Raw genomic sequence first — 26,954 nt, 5'->3', positions numbered from 1 at the left:
AGATTAGATAACCTTTTTGTAGGAAGGCCTGGCATGGGGGCAACATAGTATTCTGGAGATCGAGCTATAAAGTTGATGCCTTATAGATCTGTGCTTTTTCCATACAACTGTGACCTTACCCAGACTGAAGGAGAAATTCCCAACTTCCCTAGGAGTCTCCTTCTGTCAAAAGTAGGACTTGGGTCTGAGATAGAGGTCCTAGGACTGAACCCTTAGAATCCTAATTAATAAAGTCTGTCAAACCTGTCACTAACAATCATCCCCAGATAACAAAACCTAAGTTAGGACTTTGGATTGTGAAACAAAAACAGAAGCCTCTCTGGATCATCATATTTAAGGACTTAGAAGAACTAAATCTAGAAAAGTTCATTTTAGAAAATGTGAAAGCTCAGTAAATGGAAAAAAAATTAGAATAGGTTTAATTAAATTATGATACATCTATTATATGAAAAGTTAAACACAATATTATAATTACAATTTGATTTTCATACTAAATATGGTAGTGGGTAGGAAAATGTTTATGATACAATATCAAATTAAAAAGCAATACACAATCAGTTTGTTATAAAGCAGAAACTAACACACCATTGTAAAGCAATACTACAATAAAGATGTTAAAAAAAAAAGCAACACACAAAATTATAAGCACATGTGATACATACACAACAGATAAAATACTATGATCAGAACTATACCCAGCCTTATTGAAAAAAAAAAAAAAGTGGAGTGAGGGAGATTTTAGAGGACTTGACTGAAATTCTGTTAAAAAAATAAATACTTACACAAACGCGTGTACTCAAAGACTAGAAGACTATGCCTGGGAGATGCTGTGTATGTTGGTTGGTGATTTATTTTGTTGGGACTGTTCTTCATTTTTCAAATTTTCTCTTATGTTATGTTGCTTTTATAACACAAATTTTGGTTCAAGTTAGCACTTACCCCGGCACAGAATCCACTGGAAAAGCAGCAAAGTCACTAGAATGGCACACAGAAGCCCCAACGCTACTGCCACGTAGTAAGAGAGAGGGGATCTTGAAGAAGAAGCTGTAAGAATAGAATTCAAAGAAAAATCCTGAGTCAGAATAAAAGTTGAAGGAAAAAAGGTCAGGGAAGGATATCTGGGATCTTGAAGTAATTCAGCCTGGTTGGAACTGAGATCCAGGCCTTAATGATTCCTTTCCAGGATCTGTCAGGGACATGCTCTGAAGTCTAGGGTAGCCACCATTATCTTTATCAAGGAACATACTTTACTTACCAAGTTAAAGATACTTTTTCCTTTGAAACTGTAGCTTGCACAGTCTCATGCTTTAGTGGTGAGAATATAAATTGGAACAACCTCTTTGGAGGGCACTTTGGCAGTGTCCCAAAATTACAAAGGCATTTACCTTTTGACTCAGCAATTTCTCTTTGAGAAATTTTTCCTGCAGACATTCACACATGTACAAAATGTCATATTTTTCAGGTTACTCATGGCAACAATATTAGTAGGAGGAAAAGATTGAATTCAACTTAAATGTCTACCGATAAAAGATGTGTCAAATACATTCTGACATAACCATAAAGTGAATATGCAGATTTTAACAAAAGAATAAAGACAAGATTTTTTTCACAGATATGGAGTGATTTTCAATGTATATACTTAAGGGAAACAGTTAAGAAAACAGTCTTCTGTGAAACAGTGTATGCTAATATGCATTTCTGAAAATAGACACATGCATCTGATAACGTTGTTGGCCTTGGGGAGGGGAAATAGGTCAATGGGGACAGAGATAGGAGGAAGACCTTTTACTTTATTTTCTTCTGTACTTTTTGAATTTTGAACTATATGATGTATTACCTATTCAGAATTGAAATAAATACAATTTAAATGAAAATAAAATAACATATCTCAAAAGTGCTTTGGAAACTGCTGTAACTGGAAGAGCGAAGAGTTTAGGTTGATAACTTTAAGGGTGGGACACTACCTCATATTAACTGTGTGTCATACAATGCATACCTAAGAATGGTATTTTTATTTTCATTTGGAAAATAGAACATTTTTTACCTCAATTTTTTATTTTAAAATTGTGGCGGTCTCACAGTCTGATAGTGTAAGAATTAAGGGTGAAGAGCAAAAATCTATAAAGTAAGATATTTAAGTTCTAGTTTTGACTCCTTTATTTGGTAACCTTTATTTGGAAATTGGAAAATAATTCTGCCTATTTGGGCCTCAGTTTCATATTTAAATTTTAGGTAAATTATACTGTAGATGTGTGTATCTATGAAGCATTTTGAACTTCTTAAAAGAAATTCACAGTGAAAGATACCTTAAAATGAGAGAGTTCTCCATGATAAATATTTGGACTGATAAATCCAAAAACACTTGATTTTTAGTGACATAAAAAAATACATTTGTACTGGTGGGGAAGAGAGAAGATGGCGGAAGAGTAAGACGCGGAGATCACCTTCCTTCCCACAGATACAGTAGAAATACATCTACACGTGGAACTGCTCCTACAGAACACCCACTGAACGCTGGCAGAAGACGTCAGACCTCCCAAAAGACAAGAAACTCCCCCCGTACTTGGGTAGGGCAAAAGAAAAAAGAAACAACAGAGACAAAAGAATAGGGACGGCACCTGCACCGATGGGAGGGAGCTGTGGAGGAGGAAAGGTTTCCACACACTAGGAAGCCCCTTAGCGGGCGAAGACGGCGGTTGGCGGAGGGGGAAGCTTCGGGGCCACGGAGGAGAGCGCAGCCACAGGGGGGCAGAGGGCAAAGCGGAGAGATTCCCGCACAGAGGCTCGACGCCGAGCAGCACTCACCAGCCCGAGAGGCTTGTCTGCTCAGCTGCCGAGGCGGGCGGGGCTGGGCGCTGAGGCTCAGCTTCGGTTGGATGGCAGGGAGAGGACTGGGGTTGGCGGCGTGAACACAGCCTGAAGGGGTTAGCGCACCACAGCTGGCTGGGAGGGAGTCCGGGAAAAAGTCTGCAGCTGCCAAAGAGGCAGGAGACTTTTTCTTGCCTCTTTGTGTCGCGGCGCGCAAGGAGAGGGGATTCAGAGCGCCGCCTAAACGAGCTCCAGAGACCGGCGCGAGCCGTGGCTATCAGCGCGGACCCCAGAGATGGGCGTGAGACGCTGGGGCTGCTGCTGACGCCTCCAAAAATCCTGTGTGCGAGCACAGGTCACTCTCCAAACCACCCCTCCCGGGAGACTGTGCAGCCCGCCCCTGCCACGGTCCCGTGATCCAGGGACAACTTCCCCGGGAGAACGCACTGCGCGCCTCAGGCTGGTGCAACGTCACGCTGGCCTCTGCCGCCGCAGGCTCGCCCCGCCTCCTCCTCCTCCGTGCCCCTCCCCCGGCCTGAGTGAGCCAGAGCCCCTGAAGCAGCTGCTCCTTTAACCCCGTCCTGTCTGGGCGGGGAACAGACGCCCTCAGGCGACCTACACGCAGAGGCGGGTCCAAATCCAAAGCTGATCCTCAGGAGCTGTGCGAACAGAGAAGAGAAGGGGAAATCTCTCCCAGCAGCCTCAGAAGCGGCGGATTAAAACGCCACAAACAACTTGATGTGATGCATCTGTTGAATACCTGAATAGACAACGAATCATCCCAAATTCAGGAGGTGGACTTTGGGAGCAGGATATATTAATTTTTCCCCTTTTCCTTTTTTTGTGAGTGTATATGTATATGCTTCTGGGTGAGATTTTGTCTGTATAGCTTTGCTTTATAATAGCTTTATTTTACTTCACTATATTATAGCCTCTTTCTTTATTTCTTTCTATTTTTTCTCCCTTTTACTCTGAGCCATCTGGACGAAAGGCTCTTGGTGCTCCAGCCAGGCATCAGGGCCGTACCTCTGAGGTGGGAGAGCCAACTTCAGGACACTGGTCCACAAGAGACCTCCCAACTCCACGTAATACCAAACGGCAAAAATCTCTCAGAGATCTCCATCTCAACATCAAGACCCAGCTTCACTCAATGACCAGCAAGCTACAGTGCTGGACACCCTATGCCAAACAACTAGCAGGACAGGAACACAGCCCCATCCATTAGCAGAGAGGCTGCCTAAAATCATAGTAAGGCCACAGACACCCCAAAATACACCACCAGACGTGGACGTGCCCACCAGAAAGACAAGATCCAGCCTCATCCACCAGAACACAGGCACTAGTCCCCTCCACCAGGAAGCCTACACAACCCACTGAACCAACCTTAGTCACTGGGGACAGATACCAAAAACAACGGGAACTACGAACCTGCAGCCTGTGAAAAGGAGACCCCAAACACAGTAAGATAAGCAAAATGAGACGACAGAAAAACACACAGCAGATGAAGGAGCAGGGTCAAAACACACCAGACTTAACAAATGAAGAGGAAATAGGTAGTCTACCTGAAAAAGAATTCAGAATAATGATAGTAAGGATGATCCAAAATCTGGGAAATAGAATAGACAAAATGCAAGAAACATTTAACAAGGACGTGGAAGAACTAAAGAGGAACCAAGCAACGATGAAAAACACAATAAATGAAATTAAAAATACTCTAGATGGGATCAATAGCAGAATAACTGAGGCAGAAGAAAGGATAAGTGACCTGGAAGATAAAATGGTGGAAATAACTACTGCAGAGCAGGATAAAGAAAAAAGAATGAAAAGAACTGAGGACAGTCTCAGAGACCTCTGGGACAACATTAAACGCACCAACATTCGAATTATAGGGGTCCCAGAAGAAGAAGAGAAAAAGAAAGGGACTGAGAAAATATTTGAAGAGATTATAGTTGAAAACTTCCCTAATATGGGAAAGGAAATAGTTAATCAAGTCCTGGAAGCACAGAGAGTCCCATACAGGATAAACCCAAGGAGAAACACGCCAAGACACATATTAATCAAACTGTCAAAAATTAAATATAAGGAAAACATATTAAAAGCAGCAAGGGAAAAACAACAAATAACACACAAGGGAATCCCCATAAGGTTAACAGCTGATCTTTCAGCAGAAACTCTGCAAGTCAGAAGGGAGTGGCAGGATATACTTAAAGTGATGAAGGAGAAAAACCTACAACCAAGATTACTCTACCCAGCAAGGATCTCATTCAGATGTGATGGAGAAATTAAAACCTTTACAGACAAGCAAAAGCTGAGAGAATTCAGCACCACCAAACCAGCTTTACAACAAATGCTAAAGGAACTTCTCTAGGCAAGAAACACAAGAGAAGGAAAACACCTACAATAACAAACCCAAAACATTTAAGAAAATGGGAATAGGAACATACATATCGATAATTACCTTGAATGTATATGGATTAAATGCTCCCACCAAAAGACACAGGCTGGCTGAATGGATACAAAAACAAGACCCATATATATGCTGTCTACAAGAGACCCACTTCAGACCTAGAGACACATACAGACTGAAAGTGAGGGGATGGAAAAAGATATTCCATGCAAATGGAAATCAAAAGAAAGCTGGAGTAGCAATTCTCATATCAGACAAAATAGACTTTAAAATAAAGACTATTACAAGAGACAAAGAAGGACACTATATAATGATCAAGGGATCGATCCAAGAGGAAGGTATAACAATTGTAAATATTTATGCACCCAACATAGGAGCACCTCAATACATAAGGCAAATACTAACAGCCATAAAAGGGGAAATCGACAGCAACACAATCATAGTAGGGGACTTTAACACCCCATTTTCACCAATGGACAGATCATCCAAAATGAAAATAAATAAGGAAACACAAGCTTTAAATGATACATTAAACAAGATGGACTTAATTGATATTTATAGCACATTCCACCCAAAAACAACAGAATACACATTTTTCTCAAGTGCTCATGGAACATTCTCCAGGATAGATCATATCTTGGGTCACAAATCAAGCCTTGGTAAATTTAAGAAAATTGAAATCGTATCAAGTATCTTTTCCGACCACAACGCTATGAGACTAGATATCAATTACAGGAAAAGATCTGTAAAAAATACAAACACATGGAGGCTACACAATACACTACTTAATAACGAAGTGATCACTGAAGAAATCAAAGGGGAAATCAAAAAATACCTAGAAACAAATGACAATGGAGATACGATGACCCAAAACCTATGGGATGCAGCAAAAGCAGTGCTAAGAGGGAAGTTTATAGCAATACAAGCCTACCTAAAGAAACAGGAAACATCTCGAATAAACAACCTAACCTTGCACCTAAAGCAATTAGAGAAAGAAGAACAAAAAAACCCCAAAGTTAGCAGAAGGAAAGAAATCATAAAGATCAGATCAGAAATAAAGGAAAAAGAAGTGAAGGAAACAATAGCAAAAATCAATGAAACTAAAAGCAGGTTCTTTGAGAAGATAAACAAAATTGATAAACCATTAGCCAGACTCATCAAGAGAAAAAGGGAGAAGACTCAAATCAATAGAATTAGAAATGAAAAAGGAGAAGTAACCACTGACACTGAAGAAATACAAAAGATCATGAGAGATTACTACAAGCAACTCTATGCCAATAAAATGGACAACCTGGAAGAAATGGACAGATTCTTAGAAATGCACAAACTGCCGAGACTGAACCAGGAAGAAATAGAAAATATGAACAGACCAATCACAAGTAATGAAATTGAAACTGTGATTAAAAATCTTCCAACAAACAAAAGCCCAGGGCCAGATGGCTTCACAGGCGAATTCTATCAAACATTTAGAGAAGAGCTAACACCTGTCCTTCTCAAACTCTTCCAAAATATTGCAGAGGGAGGAACACTCCCCAACTCATTCTACGAGGCCACCATCACCCTGATACCAAAACCAGACAAAGATGTCACAAAGAAACAAAACTACAGGCCAATATCACTGATGAACATAGATGCAAAAATCCTCAACAAAATACTAGCAAACAGAAGCCAACAGCACATTAAAAGGATCATACACCATGATCAAGTGGGGTTTATTCCAGGAATGCAAGGATTCTTCAATATATGCAAATCAATCAACGTGATACACTATATTAACAAATTGAAGGCGAAAAACCATATGATCATCTCAATAGATGCAGAAAAAGCTTTCGACAAAATTCAACACCCATTTATGATAAAAGCCCTGCAGAAAGTAAGCTTAGAGGGAACTTTCCTCAACATGATAAAGGCTATATATGACAAACCCACAGCCAACATCATCCTCAATGGTGAAAAACTGAAACCATTTCCACTAAGATCAAGAACAAGACAAGGTTGCCCACTCTCACCACTATTATTCAACATAGTTTTGGAAGTTTTAGCCACAGCAATCAGAGAAGAAAAAGAAATAAAAGGAATCCAAATCGGAAAAGAAGAAGTAAAGCTGTCACTGTTTGCAGATGACATGATACTATACAGAGAGAATCCTAAAGATGCTACCAGAAAACTACTAGAGCTAATCAATGAATTTGGTAAAGTAGCAGGATACAAAATTAATGCACAGAAATCTCTTGCATTCCTATACACTAATGATGAAAAATCTGAAAGTGAAATTAAGGAAACACTCCCATTTACCATTGCAACAAAAAGAATAAAATATCTAGGAATAAACCTACCTAAGGAGACAAAAGACCTGTATGCAGAAAATTATAAGACACTGATGAAAGAAATTAAAGATGATACAAATAGATGGAGAGATATACCATGTTCCTGGATTGGAAGAATCAACATTGTGAAAATGACTCTACTACCCAAAGCAATCTACAGATTCAATGCAATCCCTATCAAACTACCACTGGCATTTTTCACAGAACGAGAACAAAAAATTTCATGATTTGTATGGAAACACAAAAGACCCCGAATAGCCAAAGCAATCTTGAGAACGAAAAATGGAGCTGGGGGAATCAGGCTCCCTGACTTCAGACTATATTACAAAGCTTCAGTAATCAAGACAGTTTGGTACTGGCACAAAAACAGAAATATAGATCAATGGAACAGGATAGAAAGCCCAGAGATAAACCCACACACATATGGTCACCTTATCTTTGATAAAGGAGGCAAGCATATACAGTGGAGAAAAGACAGCCTCTTCAATAAGTGGTGCTGGGAAAATTGGACAGGTACATATAAAAGTATGAAATTAGAACACTCCCTGACACCATGCACAAAAATAAACTCAAAATGGATTAAAGACCTAAGTGTAAGGGCAGACACTATCAAACTCTTAGAGGAAAACATAGGCAGAACACTCTATGACATACATCACAGCAAGATTCTTTTTGACCCAGCTCCCAGAGAAATGGAAATAAGAACACAAATAAACAAATGGGACCTAATGAAACTTAAAAGCTTTTGCACAGCAAAGGAAACCATAAACAAGACCAAAAGACAACCCTCAGAATGGGAGAAAATATTTGCAAATGAAGCAACTGACAAAGGATTAATCTCCAAGATTTACAAGCAGCTCATGCAGCTCAATAACAAAAAAACGAACAACCCAATCCAAAAATGGGCAGAAGACCTAAATAGACATATCTCCAAAGAAGATATACAGATGGCCTACAGACACATGAAAGAATGCTCAACATCATTAATCATTAGAGAAATGCAAATCAAAACTACAATGAGATATCATCTCACACCGGTCAGAATGGCCATCATCAAAAAATCTAGAAACAATAAATGCTGGAGAGGGTGTGGAGGAAAGGGAACACTCTTGCACTGTTGGTGGGAATGTAAATTGATAGAGCCTCTATGGAGAACAGTATGGAGGTTCCTTAAAAAACTACAAATAGAACTACCATACGACCTAGCAATCCCACTACTGGGCATATACCCTGAGAAAACCATAGGTCAAAAAGAGTCATGTACCAAAATGTTCATTGCAGCTCTATTTACAATAGCCAGGACATGGAAGCAACCTAAATGTCCATCGACAGATGAATGGGTAAAGAAGATGTGGCACATATATACAATGGAATATTACTCAGCCATAAAAAGAAATGAAATGGAGGTATTTGTAATGAGGTGGATGGAGTTCGAGTCTGTCATACAGAGTGAAGTAAGTCAGAAAGAGAAAAACAATTACAGTATGCTAACACATATATACGGAATCTAAGGAAAAAAAAAAAAAAAAAAGGCCATGAAGAACCTAGTGGCAAGACGGGAATAAAGACACAGACCTACTAGAGAATGGACTTGAGGATATGGGGAGGGGGTGGGGTGAGATGTGACAGGGTAGGAGAGTGTCATGGACATATATACACTACCAAATGTAAAATAGATAGCTAGTGGGAAGCAGGCGCATAGCACAGGGAGATCAGCTCGGTGCTTTATGACAACCTAGAGGGGTGGGATGGGGAGGGTGGGAGGGAGGGAGGGAGATGCAAGAGGGAAGAGAAATGGGAACATACTGTATATGTATAACTGATTCACTTTGTTATAAAGCAGAAGCTAACACACCATTGTAAGGCAATTATACTTCAATAAAGATGGTTAAAAAAAAAATACATTTGTACTATAGAAGAATATTTAATGAAATAAATGTTGATTTTAGATGTTACACTAAATGTAAAGTATCAAAAATAGTTGTATATGTGTAACCACAATCCAATTCAAAAAATTAAGTGAAATTTAAAATTTTTAATGTATTTTTAAAAATATGCATATTACAAGCTTCTTAGGGACTTCCCTGGTGGCACAGTGGTTAAGAATCCACTTGCCAGTGCAGGGGACATGGGTTCGATCCCTGATCTGGGAAGATCCCACATGCCACGGAGCAACTAAGCCTGTGCACCACAGCTACTGAGCCTGCGCTCTAGAGCCCGTGAGCCACAACTACTGAAGCCTGCGTGCCTAGGGCCTGTGCTCCGCAACAAGAGAAGCCACCGCAATGAGAAGCTCGCGCACCGCAACGAAGAGTAGCCCCCGCTCGCCGCAACTAGAGAAAGCCCGCATGCAGCAACGAAGACCCAACGCAGCCAAAAATAAATAAATAAAATAAATAAATTTATTTTTTTTTAAAAAAGGCTTCTTAGTGGAGTACTTTACTATAGTAAAGTCAGCACAAAAAAGCAAAAATATATCAATATAGTAATAGTGATGATCACCACATTGTAAAATTATTAGTGATTTTTATTTTCTTATATATGTTCTTATAGCTTCTCTACTTCCTATAATGAGCATGTAATACTTTTGTAAAGAGATTTTTAATATTGTTTTAATGCTCCTAATCTATTTTCCCATTCCTAAGTAGAGCACTCCACAAAGCTGGTGTCAGAATGAACATACTGGCAATAAATAAGAATGTGCAATGTGCATGGTATATAAATTAAAAACCACCTGCCTAGAAATCAAAATAATTACAGTCAAGTTCCAACTTATCACCAGTTGTGTGATCTTGCACTTATACTTTAAAATGTGGGGACTTCCCTGGTGGTCCAGTGGCTAAGACTCCGCACTCCCAATGCAGGGGGCCCGGGTTCGATCCCTGGTCAGGGAACTAGATCCCACATGTCACAACTAAAAAAGATCCTGCAGGCCACAACGAAGATCCCGCGTGCTGCAACTAAGACCCGGCACAGCCAAATAAGTAAATAAATAAATAAAATGTACATTCTTTTTGACTTAACATTTCTATTCTTTAGAAATTAGCACAGATATAACTCCAAAGAAGGAAAAACATATACAAGTAAAAATGTCAAATGCTGTATAATTTATAGTAATAGAAATAATTCTAAATGTCTAAGTATACTAGAATGATTTAGCAAATTATAGCAGTGCTTTCAAAGGACAATACTAAAAATTGTAATAATAAGACTATGAAGCAAAAAGAGAGAAAGCTTATGAAGCTACACTAAAGAACATGCATTATGGGAGTTTACTGCCTAAGATATAAAATCAAATATTAATTTTGGTACTTACACAGTTATCTGCCTGTCTCAGAAAGTATTTTCTCAGGGCTCTATGTAAAAATGGTTTGTTTCATCTTCAAATTCCCAAAAAGTCACAGGGTCTACTAATCTGTAGTGTTCTTAATACCTTCTTCCTACCCCTATCACCATTCTGGTGCAACACTGTGATGGAGGGGAAACCTAGTTAGTTATATGAATTAGCTGCTCTTCTGACAAAATCTTACTATTACCCAGTAGCAAAATTATTAGTGCCTTCTCCTCATTTCATTGTCAGAAAAACAGAGATGCCTAGAACTCACACAGCTGGTCCAAGGTTGCTCCAAACATTACCAAAGAGATTAAGTTCTCCCAACAAAATTCTTGCTTTATTTAGTTCAGAAGCAGTAAAGAGTAAGACAATTGCCCCAGCTTGTGTTTCATAGATGAGATCATAGAAGTGAATGGTTAGAAAACAATTTACCTGAAACCTAAGATCAGATACTCAACCATATACCAAATTTTCATAGTCCAACTCTGGACATCAGACTGAACCAAAGGTATTTCCTCAAATTACCCTCTGTTTTTCTGCATCCTCTACTCCAAACATATTCTCCATCCCATTCATTCCTTAGCCTGTGGTGACTATGGACAGTTTTCCATACTAAATTGGTTAACTCACCTTTTTGCTGCAGTCTGTAGTCATTCTGGGCTTGGGATGCAGTAGAAAGCTCTAAAACGGAATAAATAGCATTGTCAGTCATCTTCATCTGATACCTTTCACATTCAGTTGAGAGAGTAAAATTATACAAGTGTTAGGAGACGTGTAAGTGAGGAAACAGCCCAATCTCTAAACTGCTAGCAGGAAACTTGAAGCTTTTTTAAAAACAATGGTTCAGCATGACAAAAACAGAAGTAACTTTTCAGGAAATGGGTAAATTCTGGGGCTGCCTATAGAAATTAATATTCTGAACTGTGATTTTTTTATTGTTTTATTTATTTAACCTCCTCTCTAGGTGCTCATTAAGTACATATTAAATTGATTCCCCATCTCACCTAATTCTACTGAGCAAGGAAACGTTGCACTTAAATTCAGCAATTTCAATTATGGAAACTGAAATAAAAATGATAGTGTTTCCTAGCTATGAATTTATCTCAGATTTTATATTTGCTTTGTTTCCTTTTGAGAATATAGATGCATGCCAAATAGGACTGATTTCATTGTATCTTGGAGCTTCTGGGTAGTGATATGTGATAGAGAAATGGACTGTGGGTTTGCATGTGCCTGGAATCATGGGAGAAATGGGCTATTGCCCAGACATATGTTTTGTGAATGTGCTATACACCTGTGTTCCCCAAAACATTCTCCCAGTTGTGCTCTAATCTTTACCCTTCACAGAGTAAGAAATTCCATTAAATTTTTTCTCCTTGTTCTCTTATTTTTATATGCAGAGCCAACCATAAAGAGGAATAAATTAAATAAATACATACTATAGTGTCAGTAATTTATTTCTAATAGGTGAAATCTTAATAAAAAGTTAAAGAAAATATTTAGATAATGAATTGAAATTCCAAGAATAGATAAGGTCACCAAGATAGAATGTATAAAGACAGAAGAGAGGAAAGAGAAGAGAAACAGGGAGAGCATACTAATTAAAAACTAATATAGTTTTATTTCCAGCCATGACAGAGTGATACGGGACTTGACCTTCAGCCAAAACACTATATATGACAAAATAGGTGAGGCAACTGTTTTCAGGGACGGAACAGGAAGCACTCTGACCTTTGAGAGAACATAACGCACAAAGGTGAGTGCTATGGTCACCCTAGGGCCACTTGCCGGCCCAAAGCAGGAAAATGAATCCTAAACAGAGCAGGAGTCTCACGAAGCTGAGGAGGCAGAGATCCAAGTTTTGAGCTGCTTACATGCTTGGAATTTGCAGATCAGGGTGACCGACAAAAGAGAGCGTCACAGAGAGAGGTGTCCAGAAGATGTGGTGGGAGCTCATCCTAAGTCCCTGGCTAACAGCTAGGTGCACAGACAGAGGACAAGACTCTGTGGTCCCTGCAGAGATGGCCTCCTGCACGGCCGACAGCTGAATAGTGAGACCAGTGGTGGTTCAGTGCTGACCAGTGTGAACAAAGAAACAACACAGCCTGACAGAACCAAAAAGATACACCAGTAATTTAGCTGCCTATGAGAATAAATGTTGATGCCCTTAAAAGGAAGACAACATAAACAAAATGTGGTCTATATATATATGTCAGGGAGGGGGAAATTTCCCCAACTACCCTTCCAGAGTTCTTGTGGCTGGACACAAGACAGATTAACAGAAGAAAAAGAAACAAATTTTAATTCATGTACATGGAGGGTTCATAGAAATGGGACCTAAGAAATGGCCAAAGCAGGCAGCTTTTATACTTTTCAGACAAAGAAACAATAAATTTGTGAGGAACTGACAGGACAAAGAAACTCAGGTTTTGGGTGACCAATCAGTGAAGAATCTAGACAGTTTGGCACTGGGGTAGTAAATTAAAGAAGTAACAAAGTTTGTTTTTACAAGCTTCTCGTCCCCAAATTCCCTGTCTTTGGCGATAAGGGTGGACTTCTACCTCTAGATGCAGGGAGTGAAACTTTCACACTTATTTCCTGCTTTCAGGGACACAGAGAGAAAGGTCACAGTGTCCCTCTTGCACTGGCCGTTTCTTAAGTAACTTTAATTCAGAATAATCAATGTGCCACTGCAGCACATTTGGGGGTGGCCTACCCTGGGCCCCAACACATACAATGAAATAATATTCAGTCTTTAAAAGGAAGGAAATACTATCACATCCTACAACATGGATAAACCTTGAAGACATTATGCTAAATAAAATACACTGATCACAAAAAGACAAATACTCTGTGTTTCCACTTATATGAAGTATCTAAAGTAGTCAAATTCATACAACCAGAAAATAGATTGGTGGTTGCCAGGAACTGGGGAGAGGGAGAAATGGGGAGTTGTTTAACGGTTACAGAGTTTCAGTTTTGCAAGATGAAAAACTCCTGGAGATCCACTACACAACAACGTGAATATACTTGCATTAGTCTGCTTAGGCTGCCATGGCAAAATGCCATAGACTAGGTGGCTTAAACAACAGAAATTTATTTTCTCACAGTTCTGGACACTGGAAGTCCACGATTAAGGGGCCTGCAGAGTTGGTGTCTGGTGAAACCCCGCCTTGGGTTGCAGCACCCACCTTCTCACTATGGTCTCACATGGCCTTTGCTCTGTGCAGGCATGCAAAAGAGAGAGAGCTAGCGAGCTCTCTGCTATCTCTTCTGATAAGGACACTAATCTGATCACATCAGGACCCCATCATTATGACCTCATTTAACCTTAATTACTTCCTTATAGGCCCTTCTCAAGTAGAGCCACACTGGAGGTTAGGCTTTCAACATATGAATTTGGCGGTGAGAGGGGACACGAATATTCAGTGCATAACAATACTTGAACACTACTGAACTACACACTTTAAAATAGCTAAGATGGTTTTTGAAAAAGAAAAAAGAAAAAAGGAAGGCAACATAGGAACCAGGGGTCCTTGAAGAAATGACTAAGGCCAGGACAGAAAACACACAAGATGAGCCTGGAGCATCTTTTAGTCTTTTAATGCTAGAATAAAAGGGAGTACTGAAAAACAAAACAAAACAAAACAAAAAAATATGAAGGCATGTCAGAAGGACTCAAGAATCAACCCGGAAGAGCTCCTGATGTCCAAAATGAAACAATTAGAGCAACAAAATAAATTGGATTATATTGTAAGTATTGGATGTATTGGTTATAATGCAGGAATAAAAAAAAAAGAATCTATGAATCCATACTGACTTATTTTTATTTATTCATTCTTGACAAATAAAAATTGTAATATATATTTAAGATACACAATGTGAAAGTTTTGATATAAGTATACATTATGAAATGATTACCACAATCAAATTAATTAACATATCCATCACCTCCAATAGTTACCATTTGTGTGTGTGTGTGTGTGTGTGTGTGTGTATATGATGGTAACACTTGAAATCTACTCTCTTAGAAAATTTCAAGTATACTTACATTATTATTAGGTATAGTCACCATGTTGTACATTACATCTCCAGAATTTATTCATCTTACAACTGAAAGTTTATACCCTTTGATCAATATCTCCCATTTTCCTTCACCTACCAATTCCTGGTAACCTTTCTACTCTTTGTTACTGTAAGTTCAACTTTTTTTTAGATTCCAAATAGTGAGATCATGTGAAATTTGTCTTTCTGTGGGTGGATTCACTTAGATAATGTCCTCTGGATTCATTTCTATTATTGCAAATGGCAGAATTCCCTTCTTTTTTAAGGCTGAATAACTTTCTATTATATATATATATATATATATCTCACATTTTTTAATCCATTCATCTATCAACAGACACTAAGGCTATTTCCATATCATAGTCATTATGAATAATGCTGCAATGAACATAGCAATGCAGATATCTCTGAAATAGTGATTTTATTTCCTTTGGATATATACACAGAAGTAGGATTAGTGCATCATATGGTGGTTTGATTTTTAATTTTTTGAGGAGCCTCAATACTGTTTTCCACAGTGAGTGTAGCAATTTACATTTCCATTCATTCTGGTGTTTCCTTTGCTCTGCAGGAACTATTTAATTTGATGTAGTCCCACTCGTTTACTTTTGCATTGTTGCCTGTGCTTTTCGTGTACCTTCCAAAAGATCATTGCCAAGACCAATGTCAAGGAGGTTTTCCCCTATGTTTTCTACTAGGAGTTTTACGGTTTCAGGTCTTACTTTTAATTTTTTAATCCAATTTGAGTTGTTCTGTCATTCTTTTGCATGTGGAAATGTTTTCCCAATATCATTTATTTAAGAGACTATCCTTTCCCCATTGCATAGTCTCGGTTCCTTTGTCAGAAATTAGTATATACTTGGGGAAGGGATGATGCAGGCAAAATGAAACTATTCTTCCTACCATTTTTGTGTGGTTATTCTCAAGTTTTTGGCTCCACTGTGTTGTTGATGCTTCTTAAGTGAACTCCCGTGGTCTCCCAGAGCTATTTTTGTTAGTAGATAGCTGTCTAATTGTTGTTCTTTGTGGGATCAGAGGCTGGAGTCTCCTACTCTGCCATCATTGATGTCACTCCTCTGAATCTGTACTGATTTATAAATAAATGACTGAATAAATAAATGGGGGAGAAGTTAAAATTTTCCTTACACAGATTCCAGATAACATATGGAGATACTCCTGCCTCATGATGTGCAATTTAATCCTCCTCCCCTTGAGTGTTGGCAAGACTTAGCAACTCACTTCCAAAGAATAATGTATTGATGGGGAAAACAGTAATTTTACAGTGGAGAAACCTGGCAAACACAACCTCCCCCATGAACAGGGCTAAATGTGTGAACAACCAGTGATAAGTCTTGTTGATATCATGCACCCCCAACATGATGCAATGAGAAAGGCACCTAAATCACTAAAGTATATTTCACCAAAACCCATAACCTCAGTCTAAACATGAAAAATAATCAGATAACTTCAAATTGAGACCTGTAAATATCTGACCAGTACTCTTCAAATTCATCAAGGTCATAAAAAGTAAGAAAATACTGAGGAACTACCACAGACCAAGAAGACTAAGAAAATCTGAAAACTAAATGCAAGGTGGTATCCTGGGTTACATCCTGGAACAGGAAAAAGAAAATTACTCTTATTATTCCATTAACTGGTAATTATTCCATTACCAGTTTATGGAAAACTGGTGAAATTCAAGAAAACCTGGAGTAGTTAATAATAATGTAGCAGCGTTTGTTTCTTGGCTTTGACAAATGTACCATGATTATATAAGATGTTGACATTAGGGACTTCCCTGGTGGTGCAGTGGTTATGAATCCGCCTGCCAATGCAGGGGACACGGGTTCGAGCCCTGGTCCGGGAAGATCCCACATGCCGTGGAGCAGCTAAGCCCGTGTGCCACAACTACTGAGCCTGTGCTCTAGAGCCCGTGAGCCACAACTACTGAGCCCACGTGCCACAACTACTGAAGGCTACACGCCTAGAGCCTGTGCTCTGCAACAAGAGAAGACACTGCAATGAGAAGCCCACGCACTGCAACAAAGAGTAGGCCCCTCTCGCCGCAACTAGAGAAAGCCCGTGCACAGCAACTAAGACCCACCGCATCCAAAAAAATAAATAAATTTTACAAAATAAATAAGATGTTGACATTAGGGGGAGTGGGGTGAAGGGTATAAAGGAATGCCTTGTACTATCTTTGAACTTTGAAGAGTCTCAGCAGAGAAGTAGAAACTATAAAAAAGAACAAAGTGAATATTCTAAAACAAAAAAAATCCATAATTTTTAATTTAAAAATATTTTTTGAAGAATGTGACTAACAGCAAACTGGAAAGAACAGAAGAAAAAGTCAGTGAATGTGAAGATATATTGCTAGGAATTATCTAATATGAAGAAGAGAAGAAAAAGTGAACAGAGCTTCAGTGACCTGTAGGATAATATCAAGTAGTATAATATAAGTGCTATATTTATGAAGTCCCAGAAATACAGGAGAAATATAATACAGCAGCGAAAGAATTTGAAGAATTAATGGTCAAATAATTCCCAAATTTAGTGTAAAACTTGCAGCTATGAGATAATGAACCCCAATCAGGATAAATATAAAAAATACCACACCTAAAGAACATCATGACAAAACTGCTGAAAACCAAAGATAAAGAGAAAATACTGCAAGCAGCCAGAGAAAAATAACACATTAACAGAGGGGAACAATGACATGAATGATAGCTGAACTCTCATCAGAAACCTAAAAGGAGAAAGACAATGGAATGCCATTTTTAGAGAGGTAAAAGAATAACACTGTTGGTACAGCCACCATAGGAAACAGTATGGAGGTTCCTCAAAAAATTAAAAATACAACTACCGGGCTTCCCTGGTGGCGCAGTGGTTAAGAGTCTGCCTGTCAGTGCAGGGGACACGGGTTCGAGCCCTGGTCCGGGAAGAGCCCACATGCCACAGAGCAACTAAGTCCGTGCGTCACAACTACTGAGCCTGTGCTCTAGAACCCGGGAGCTGCAACTACTGAAGCCTGTGCACCTAGAGCCCATGCTCCACAACAAGAGAAGCCACCGCAGTGAGAAGCCCGCGCACCACAATGGAGAGTAGCCCCCGCTCGCAGCAACTAGAGAAAGCCCATGCACAGCAACAAAGACCCAACGCAGCCAAAAATTAATTAATTAATTAATTTTTAAAAATAGAAAAGACTTTAAAATAAATAAATAAATAAAAATACAACTACCATACTATCCAGCAATTCCACTTCTGGGCATGTATCTGAAGGAAATAAAGTCACAATCTCAAAGAGGTATCTGTGCCTCCATGTTTACTGCAGCATTATTTACAATAGCCAAGACATGGAAATAACCTAAGTGTCCATTGATTAATGAATGGATATAGTAAATGTGAGACAGATATATATATATATTTCAGCCATAAAAGAGAAGCAAATCCTGACATTTGTGACAACATTGGTAGACCCTGAACTCATAGAAACAGAAAGTAGAACGGTGGTTGCCAGGGGCCAGGGCATGGAGGAAATGGAAAGACGTTTGTCAAACGGTACAAACTTCCAGTTATAAGATGAATAAATTCTAGAGATTTAACGTACAGCATAGTGGCTATACCTAACAATACTGTATTGTATACTTGAAATTTGCTGAGAGTAAATCTTAAATGTTATCACTACAAAAAAAAAGGTAAGTATGTGAGCTGATGGCTGTGGTAACTAACCTTACTGTGGTAATCACTTCACAATATATACATGTATCAAATCATCAGGTTGTACACCTTAAATTTACACAGTCTTATATGCCAATTGCATCTCAATAAAGCTGGAGTAGGGGTCGGGAGGAGAATAATACTCCCAATCCAGAATTCTATATCCAGTAAAAACATCCAGCAAAATGAAAAGGAAAAAAAAAAACATTTTCATAGTAAAGAAAACAGATAATTTGCCATGAGCGCTCCGGCACTACTAGAAATGCTAAAGAAACTTCTTCATACTGAAAATGTCACAAGATGAAAATTTAAATCTACAAGACTGAAGACAAGAAGAAATGGTAAATATTTATATACATATAAAAGATTGCGGTTTTTTTCCTCCCCTTAATTTCTTTAAAAGAAAGAAAAAAAGCAAAATAGATAAGATAAATTGTACACAAATAGCAAAGGGAAAGACCTAAAGCCAACCATATCAATAATTTAATTCATCATAAATAGACTAAACAGAGAATTCCCTGGCAGTCCAGTGGTTAGAACTCAGCGCTCTCACTGCCAGGGCGCCAGGTTTGATCCCTGGTCAGGGAACTAGGATCATGCAAGCAGCAGGGCCCAGCCAAAAAAAAATAATAATAAAAGTAAATAAATAAATAAAGTGCATAGTGGGACTTCCCTGGTGGTCCAATGGTTAAGACTCCACGCTCCCAATGCAGGGGGCCCACGTTCAATCCCTAGTCAGGGAACTAGATCCCATGTGACACAACTAAAGATCCCTCATGCCACAACTAAAAGATTCCACATGCCAAAACTAAAAGATTCCACATGCTGCAACAAAGATCCCACATGCTGCAACAAAGATCCTGCACACGGCAAGGAAGATCCCACGTGCCACAACTATGACCCAGTGCAACCAAATAAATAAGTAAATAAATAAATATTAAAACAAACAAACTGCATAGTGAACTACTCTTTTAAATAAATGAATAAATAGACTAAATACATCAAATAAATGACAATGAGACTGTAACACTAAATGAAAAAGCAAGAACCAACTATACGCTCTATATAACACACACAGTTTAAATATAATGACACAAAGAGGTTTAAGGAATATACTGGAAAAGATATACCATGCAACAGTAAACAAGAAACCTGGAGTGATATATTAGTTTCTTATTGTTGCTGTAATAAATTACCACAAATACTGCGGCTTAAAATGAGGTATATTTATTCTCTCACAGTTCTGTGTGTCAGAAGTGTAAAATGAATCCATTTTCTTGATTCTTCCTGCTTCTAGAGGCTGCCCAAATTCCTTAGCTTATGGCCCCTTTTTCCGTCTTCAAAGGGCATCACCCCAATCTCTGTTTCCACTGCCTCATCTTTTTCTGACTTTAACACTACTACCTCCCTCTTATAAGTGTTACTATGATTACATTGGACCCATCTGGATAATCCAACATAATCTCTCTTGCAAGATTCTTAATTTAATATCTACAAAGTTTCTTTTGCCATATAGGGTAACATATTCACAGATTCCAGGGATTAAGACATGGACATGTTTTGGGGGATGGGAGAGGGGGACATTATTCAGCCTACCACAATTGGTTATATTACAAGACAAAACTGACAAGTATGAAGAAGTACATTTCATAATTATATGAATCACAGCATTAAGCATACACAACTATAAATGAGCATGCACCTAATAATACTGAATAAAACTTCCAAACATATGAAGCAAAACTGACTGAATTAAAGGGAGAAATAAACAAATCCATAATCACATTTGGAGATATAAACATCCCTTTCTCAGTAACTGATAAAATAATTAGACCAAAAAAATCAGTTAAAAATATAAAAGATCTAAACAATATTATCAACCACCTTGACCTAATTGAAATTTACCCAACAAAATGATATCAAACAACTACAAAATACCCATGACTTTCAAGTGTAAATGGAATGTCCATCAAGTAAATTATATATTGAGTAATAATGTTTTAATAAATTTCAATATATTGAAATACTACAGATATGTTCTATGACCACAGTGGAATCAATTACAAAAAGTCTAGAAAATTCTTAAATATTTAGAAATTAAAACATTCCTAAGTATTTGGAAATTATAATCATCAGGGAAATACATATCAAAACTACAATGACATATCACCTCACATTTGTTACAATGGCTAATATCAAAAAGACAAGAAATGAGAAGTGTTGGAGAGAATGTGGAGAAAAGGAACTCTTGTGCACTGTCGGTGGGAACAAAAATTGGAGCAACCACTATGGAAAACAGTATGGAGGCACCTCAAAAATTAAAAATTGAACTACCATGTGATCCAGCAATTCCACTCCTAGATATTTATCCAAAAAAGACAAAATCACTATCTTGAAAAAAATATCTGTACGCCCCTGTTTATTGCAGCTTTATTCATAATAGCCAACACATGGAAACAACCTAAGTGCCCACTGATAGATGAATGGATAAAGAAAATATGATTTTATATATATAATGGAATATCATTCAGCCATTAAAAAAGGAAACCCTGCCATTTGTGACAACATGGATGAAACTTGAGAGCATTATGTTAAGGGAAACAAGTCAGACAAAGAAAGACAAATACTGTATGATCTCACTTACATGTGGTATCTAAAGAAAAAAGAAACCCGAACTCATAGATATAGAGAACAGGTTGGGGATTGCCAGAGGTGGGGAGTAGAGATGGGGGAAATGAGTGAAGGTAGTCAAAAGGTACAATCTACCAGTTACAAGGAAGTCCTGCAGATGTAATATACAGAATGGTGACTATAGTTAACAATATTGTATTATATACTTACAAGTTGTTAAGAGAGTAAATTGTAAAAGTTCTCAATACAAGAAAAACAAATTGTAACTGTGTGGTAATGAATGTTAAGTAAACTTATTATGGTAATCATTTCAAATTGTATACATGTATCAAATCATACACTGTGCACCCAAAACTAATACAATTGTTATATGTCAATTATATCTCAAAAAAATAAATATAAAAAATTAAAGTGTTAGAGAGTAGTGTTAAAAATCCACTATTTTTAACCTGAGACTTTTCCATTGATATAATAATAAAAATAATTTAAAACGGGGAAAAAAACAGAAAATTAAGTTCTCTTAGAAGAATTAAGATGACTTTTTGTACATCTAAAAAAAATACACACATTTCTAAATAATACATGGGTGAAAATTAGAAAATATATCAAACTAAATTATTATAAAAACACAATAGAAAAATTTGTAGAACACAGCTAAAACAGAGGCTTGGAGGGAATGTTATAGCTTTAAATGAATACAAAAGTAGAAAGATTTTAAATAAACAATCAAGTTTAAGAAGATAGAAAAAGAAGAGCAAATTAAAACCAAAGTAAGCAGATCAGAATTTTAAAATCTGAAATCAAAAAAATTTTTAAAAACCAAGCAATAGAAAAATTAACAAAGCCAAAATTTGGTTCTTTGATAAGATTACTGATTGATAAACTTTTAACAAGACTGATCAAGAAACAGAGAGGGCTCAAATTATGAATATCAAGAATAAAGAGAGTATATCTCTATAGATTTTAAAGACATTAAAAGGATAATAAAGGAATATTATATCTATATACCAATAAATTTAACAATGTAGATAAAATGGAAAAATTCCTTGGAAAACATAATTTACCAAACTGACACAAGAAGAAATTTTTGAATAACTCTCTTTTCACTCAAAAAATTGAATTTGTTAGTACAAACCTTCCCATTAAGAAAGCTTCTGTTTACCAAGGGTGAAGGGGGGGGTATAAATTGGGATATTGAGATTGACATATACACACTACTATATATAAAATAGATAACTAAAAACAACCTACTGTACAGCAGAGGGAACTCTATTCAATACTCTGTAATGACCTATATGGGAATAGAATCTAAAAAAAGAATGCATATATGTGTAACTGACCCACTCTGCTGTACAACAGAAACTAACACAACAGTGTAAATCAACTCTACTCCAATAAAAAAAATTAATTAAAAAATAATATAAAAATTTAAATTTAATTTTAAAAAAAGAAAGCTTCTGTTTTGTAGTCACTTTGCTGTACAGCAGAGACTGGCACAACATTGTAAATCAACTATAATTCAATTTAAAAAAAAGAAAGAAAAAGAAAGCTTCATGTTCAGACGACTTCAAACAGCATATTACATCAAACTTTAAGGAATAAATAACACAATCCCTTCAGAAAACAGAAAATGAAAGTACACCCTCCAACTTATTTTAGGAGGCCATCATGACCCTGAGAAAAAATTACAAGTACGTAAATTACAGACCCCAACCCTCATAAATATAGACATCAAAATCCTTAAAAAACAAAAAACAAAAAAACTATCAGCAAATCAAATCCAGAAGAACATAAAAGAGGTAATTCATCATGACAAAGTGTGGTTTTTCCAAGAACAAAGCAAGAATGTCTAATTTTACCATTTCTATTCAACACTGTACAGAAAGAACTAGACAAGAATAATAAATAAAAGATCAAAAGATAGTAGAATTTACCAGTGAAGCCATCTGGGCCTAAAGTTTTCTTTATGGGAAGCTTTTAACTATAAATTCAATTTATTTAATGGCTAGTGAGATATTCAATTATGTATTTTTTCTTGAGTAAACCTCAGTAGTTTGTGTCTTTCAATAAATTTGTTCTTTTCATCTAAGTCAGGGGTCAGAAAACATTTTCTGTAAAAGGCCACATAGTAAATATCTCAGGCTTTTCTGGCAATATGGTCTTCTCACAAGTACTCAACTCAGCCATTATAGTACAAAAGCAGACATGGATAAATATAAACAAGTATGTGTGTCTGTGTTCCAATAAAACTTTATTCACAGAAGGGGTGGCAAGCGAATTAATGTCAATTAGTCAAGTTAGTTGATGGTGCTGTTCAAGTCTCCTATATCACTGCAGATTTTCTGACTATGTTAATTATGAGAAGAGGATATTGAAATCTCCAACTATAATTGTCTATTTGTCTTTTTCTCTCAAATTCTCTCAGATTTTGCTTCACGTATTTTAAAGCTGTTATTAGCTACAAACACGTGTCCTCTTGATGATCTGATTCTTTTATCCTTAAGAAATGTCCCTCTTTATCCATGGTAATATTCCTTGTTCTAAAATCTACTTTGTCTAATTAATATAGGCATTCTAGCTTTTTTTGGATTAGTGTTTGCATGGTATAATTATTTCCATCCTTTTATTTATTTTTTGTTTGTTTGTTTTCCCAGAGAGCATATACTTGGGTCTTACTTTTTTTCTTTTATCTAATCTGATAATCTCTGCCTTTTAATTGGAGTATTTAGGCCATTTTAGATCATGTGATTATCATTATAGGTAACCTTATATCTACTATCTTGCTATTTATGTGTTTATTTTGTTCATTTTTTCCCTATTTTCCTGATCTTTTTTATAAAATTGAATGTCTTTTATGATTCCATTTTATCTCCCTTATTGGTATATCAGTTATAACTTTCTCTTTCCTTGTTTCCTCTTTTCCTTCTCCCTTCATTCCTTCTTTCCTTTTTAAATTTTTTTTGGCTGCTCCATGTGGCTTGCAGGATCTCAGTTCCCTGACGAGGGATTGAACCTGGACCATGGCAGTGAAAGCCCAGAATCCTAACCACTAGGCCACCAGGGAACACCCTTTTCTTTTTCTTTCTTTTTTCTTTTTCTTTTTTTTGATGCTCTAGAGTCTCCATTATATCTTTAATCACATTCTTCCTCCAAATAATATTATACCACTTCATGTATATCAAATGAACCTTACAATAGTATACTTTCTCTCCCTCTCCCTGGCCATTGTCAAACATTTTACTTCTACCTACGTTATAAATTCCACAATAGATTGTTAATATTTTTCTTTTAACCAGGCATTAATCTTTTAAAGGTATCTTTTAAAATTAGAACAAAAGTGTTTTATATTTATACTCATATTTATCATCGCTAAAGTTCTTCATTTCCTTACATAATTCTAAATTCCCATGTGGCATAATTTTCCTTCTGGAAGAAGAACTTCCTTTAATATGTATTTTAGTGGTCTGTTTGCAATGAATTCCTCATCTTTTGTTCATCCGAAAAAAATTTTAATTTGCCTTCATTTTTTTTTAAATTTACTTATTTTTATTTTTGGCTGCGTTGGGTCTTCATTGCTGCACGTGGGCTTTCTCTAGTTGCAGTGAGCAGGGGCTACTCTTCGTTGCAGTGCATGGGCTTCTCACTATGGTGGCTTCTCTTGTTACGGAGCACTGGCTCTAGGCACGCAGGCTTCGGTAGTTGTGGCACACGGGCTCAGTAGTTGTGGCGCACAGGCCTAGTTGCTCCGTGGCATGTGGGATCTTCCCGGACCAAGGCTTGAACCCATGTCCCCTGCATTGGCAGGCAGATTCTTAACCACTGTGCCATCAGCAATTCTAGGTTGACAGGGTTCTCCTCCCCCACAAAAGTACTTTACAGGTGTCTAATTTTGTCTGACTTGCATAGTTTCTGATGTGAACTATGCCACTGTGTTTTTTTCCCCTCTGGCTGCTTTTAGGATGTTCTATTTATCACTGATTTTCAACAGCTTGATAATAATGTGTCTCCATGTTTCTTCTGCTTGATATTCATTGAGTATCTCTGATTTGTAAATTTATAGTTTTCATCAAATTCTGAAAAATTTTGGCCAATATATTTTCTGTCCTCTTTCTGAAGCTTTAATTTTAAATATATTAGATTGCTTGATATTGTACCATAAGTAACTGAAGTTCTGGGTTTTTTTTGGTTTTTTTTGGAGGGGGAGGGTCTTTTTTCCTCATGTGTTTATTTTGGATATTTTCTAATGATATGTCTTCAAGTTAATTAACTTTCCTGGGACTTCCCTGGTGGTCCAGTGGTTAAGAATCTGCCTTCCAATGCAGGGGACACGGGTTCAATCCCTCGTCGGGGAACTAAGACCCCACATGTCACGGGGCAACTAAGCCCATGTGCCACAACTTGAGAGCCTGCACACTGCAACTACAGAGTCCACACACTCTGGAGCCCACTCACCACAACTAGAGAGAAGCCCGTGTGCTGCAACAAAAGATTCCGTAAGACCCAGCGAAGATTCTGCATGCCGCAACTAAGACCCGATGCAGCAAAAATAAATAAATAAATAAATAAATAAATTTTTTTTTAATTAACCTTTCCTTCTGTAGTTTCTAGTCTACTGTTGATTCCATTCAGTATATTTTCATTGCATCATTTCAGATATTGTATTTCTCATCTGTGGAAGCATAATTTGGTTTTTTTAAATATCTTGCCTTTTTCTCTTTATAATGTTCAATTTTCCTCTTATCTACTGAACATATGAAGTGTATTTATAATAGCTATTCTAACATCCTTTCTGCAAATTCTTTCATCTTTGTCATTTCTGGTTCAGTTTCTAATGACTGATTTTTCTCCTGATTATGGGTTATATTTGCCTCCTTTGCATGCCTGATAATCTTTTGCTGGATTCCAAACATTGTGAATTTTATGCTGTTGGTGCCAAATTGTCTTGAGCTCTTTTCAAAATTGTTGGCTTTTGTTATTGGACACAGTTAAGTTACTTGGTACCAGTTTGATCCTTTTGAGGCTTGCTTTTTGACAAGAATTAGTAAGCAGAGGCAACTGTCAGCAGGGGTAAGCAGGGGCTCACCTTATTTTCCTTCTCTCAGGAATTACTGTCTTGTACTGCCTGTTGTCCAGTATCTGAAAACCACTGTTTCATATATTTTCGTTTTCCAGTTGTTTCAGATGAGAAAATAAATCCAGTCCCAGCTACACCATGATGGCCAGAAGTTCAAAAGAAAGAAGCAACTGCCAAAATAAGTAAATTTAGCAAGGTTACAGGATATAGGTCAAAATACAAAAATCAACTGCATTTTTATACACTACTAGCAAACATTAGTAAAAAAAAATTTTCACAATATTTTCAGTTATAAAAGCATCAAAATATGAGTACTTGGGAATAAATGTAACAAATGACATGTAAGACCTCTACACTGAAAACTATAAAATATAGCTGAAAGAAATTAGATAAGACCTAAATAAATAGGGAATGTATCCTATCCATGGATTGTAAAATTCAACTTTGTTAAAATGTCAATTTTCCTCAAATTTACCTTTAGATTCACATTAATCCCAATTATAATTCCAGCAAGATTTTTAAAATAGAAATTGACAGGTTGATTCTAAACATATTTATGGAAATGCCAAAACAATCTTGAAAAAACAAGGA

The 26,954-nt window shown here is 37.1% G+C and overlaps 1 protein-coding gene across 5 annotated transcripts in view; it reads right to left on the bottom strand.

Moving 5' to 3' along the window:
- The window catches only part of KLRG1 (killer cell lectin like receptor G1), a 196,146-nt gene extending 171,029 nt beyond the window's left edge, over nt 1-25,117 (bottom strand). For all 5 annotated transcript variants that reach the window (XM_082349283.1, XM_082349281.1, XM_082349282.1 and 2 more), the window contains exons 1-2: nt 11,507-25,117; nt 940-1,044 (exon numbers count right to left, since the gene is read on the bottom strand). In XM_082349283.1, the coding sequence (XP_082205409.1) occupies nt 940-1,044; nt 11,507-11,594 (193 nt within the window). In that variant the 5' untranslated portion in view covers nt 11,595-25,117. The remainder of the gene's footprint in view (nt 1-939; nt 1,045-11,506) is intronic.
- Nucleotides 25,118-26,954: the final 1,837 nt, after the last annotated feature.

The sequence above is a fragment of the Balaenoptera borealis genome, assembly GCF_965194805.1.
Source record: "Balaenoptera borealis genome assembly, chromosome: 13".
In the NCBI taxonomy this organism is placed as follows: domain Eukaryota; kingdom Metazoa; phylum Chordata; class Mammalia; order Artiodactyla; family Balaenopteridae; genus Balaenoptera; species Balaenoptera borealis.
The sequence above is the reverse complement of the archived record's forward strand: the minus strand, read 5'-3'. Positions and strand labels throughout refer to the sequence as shown.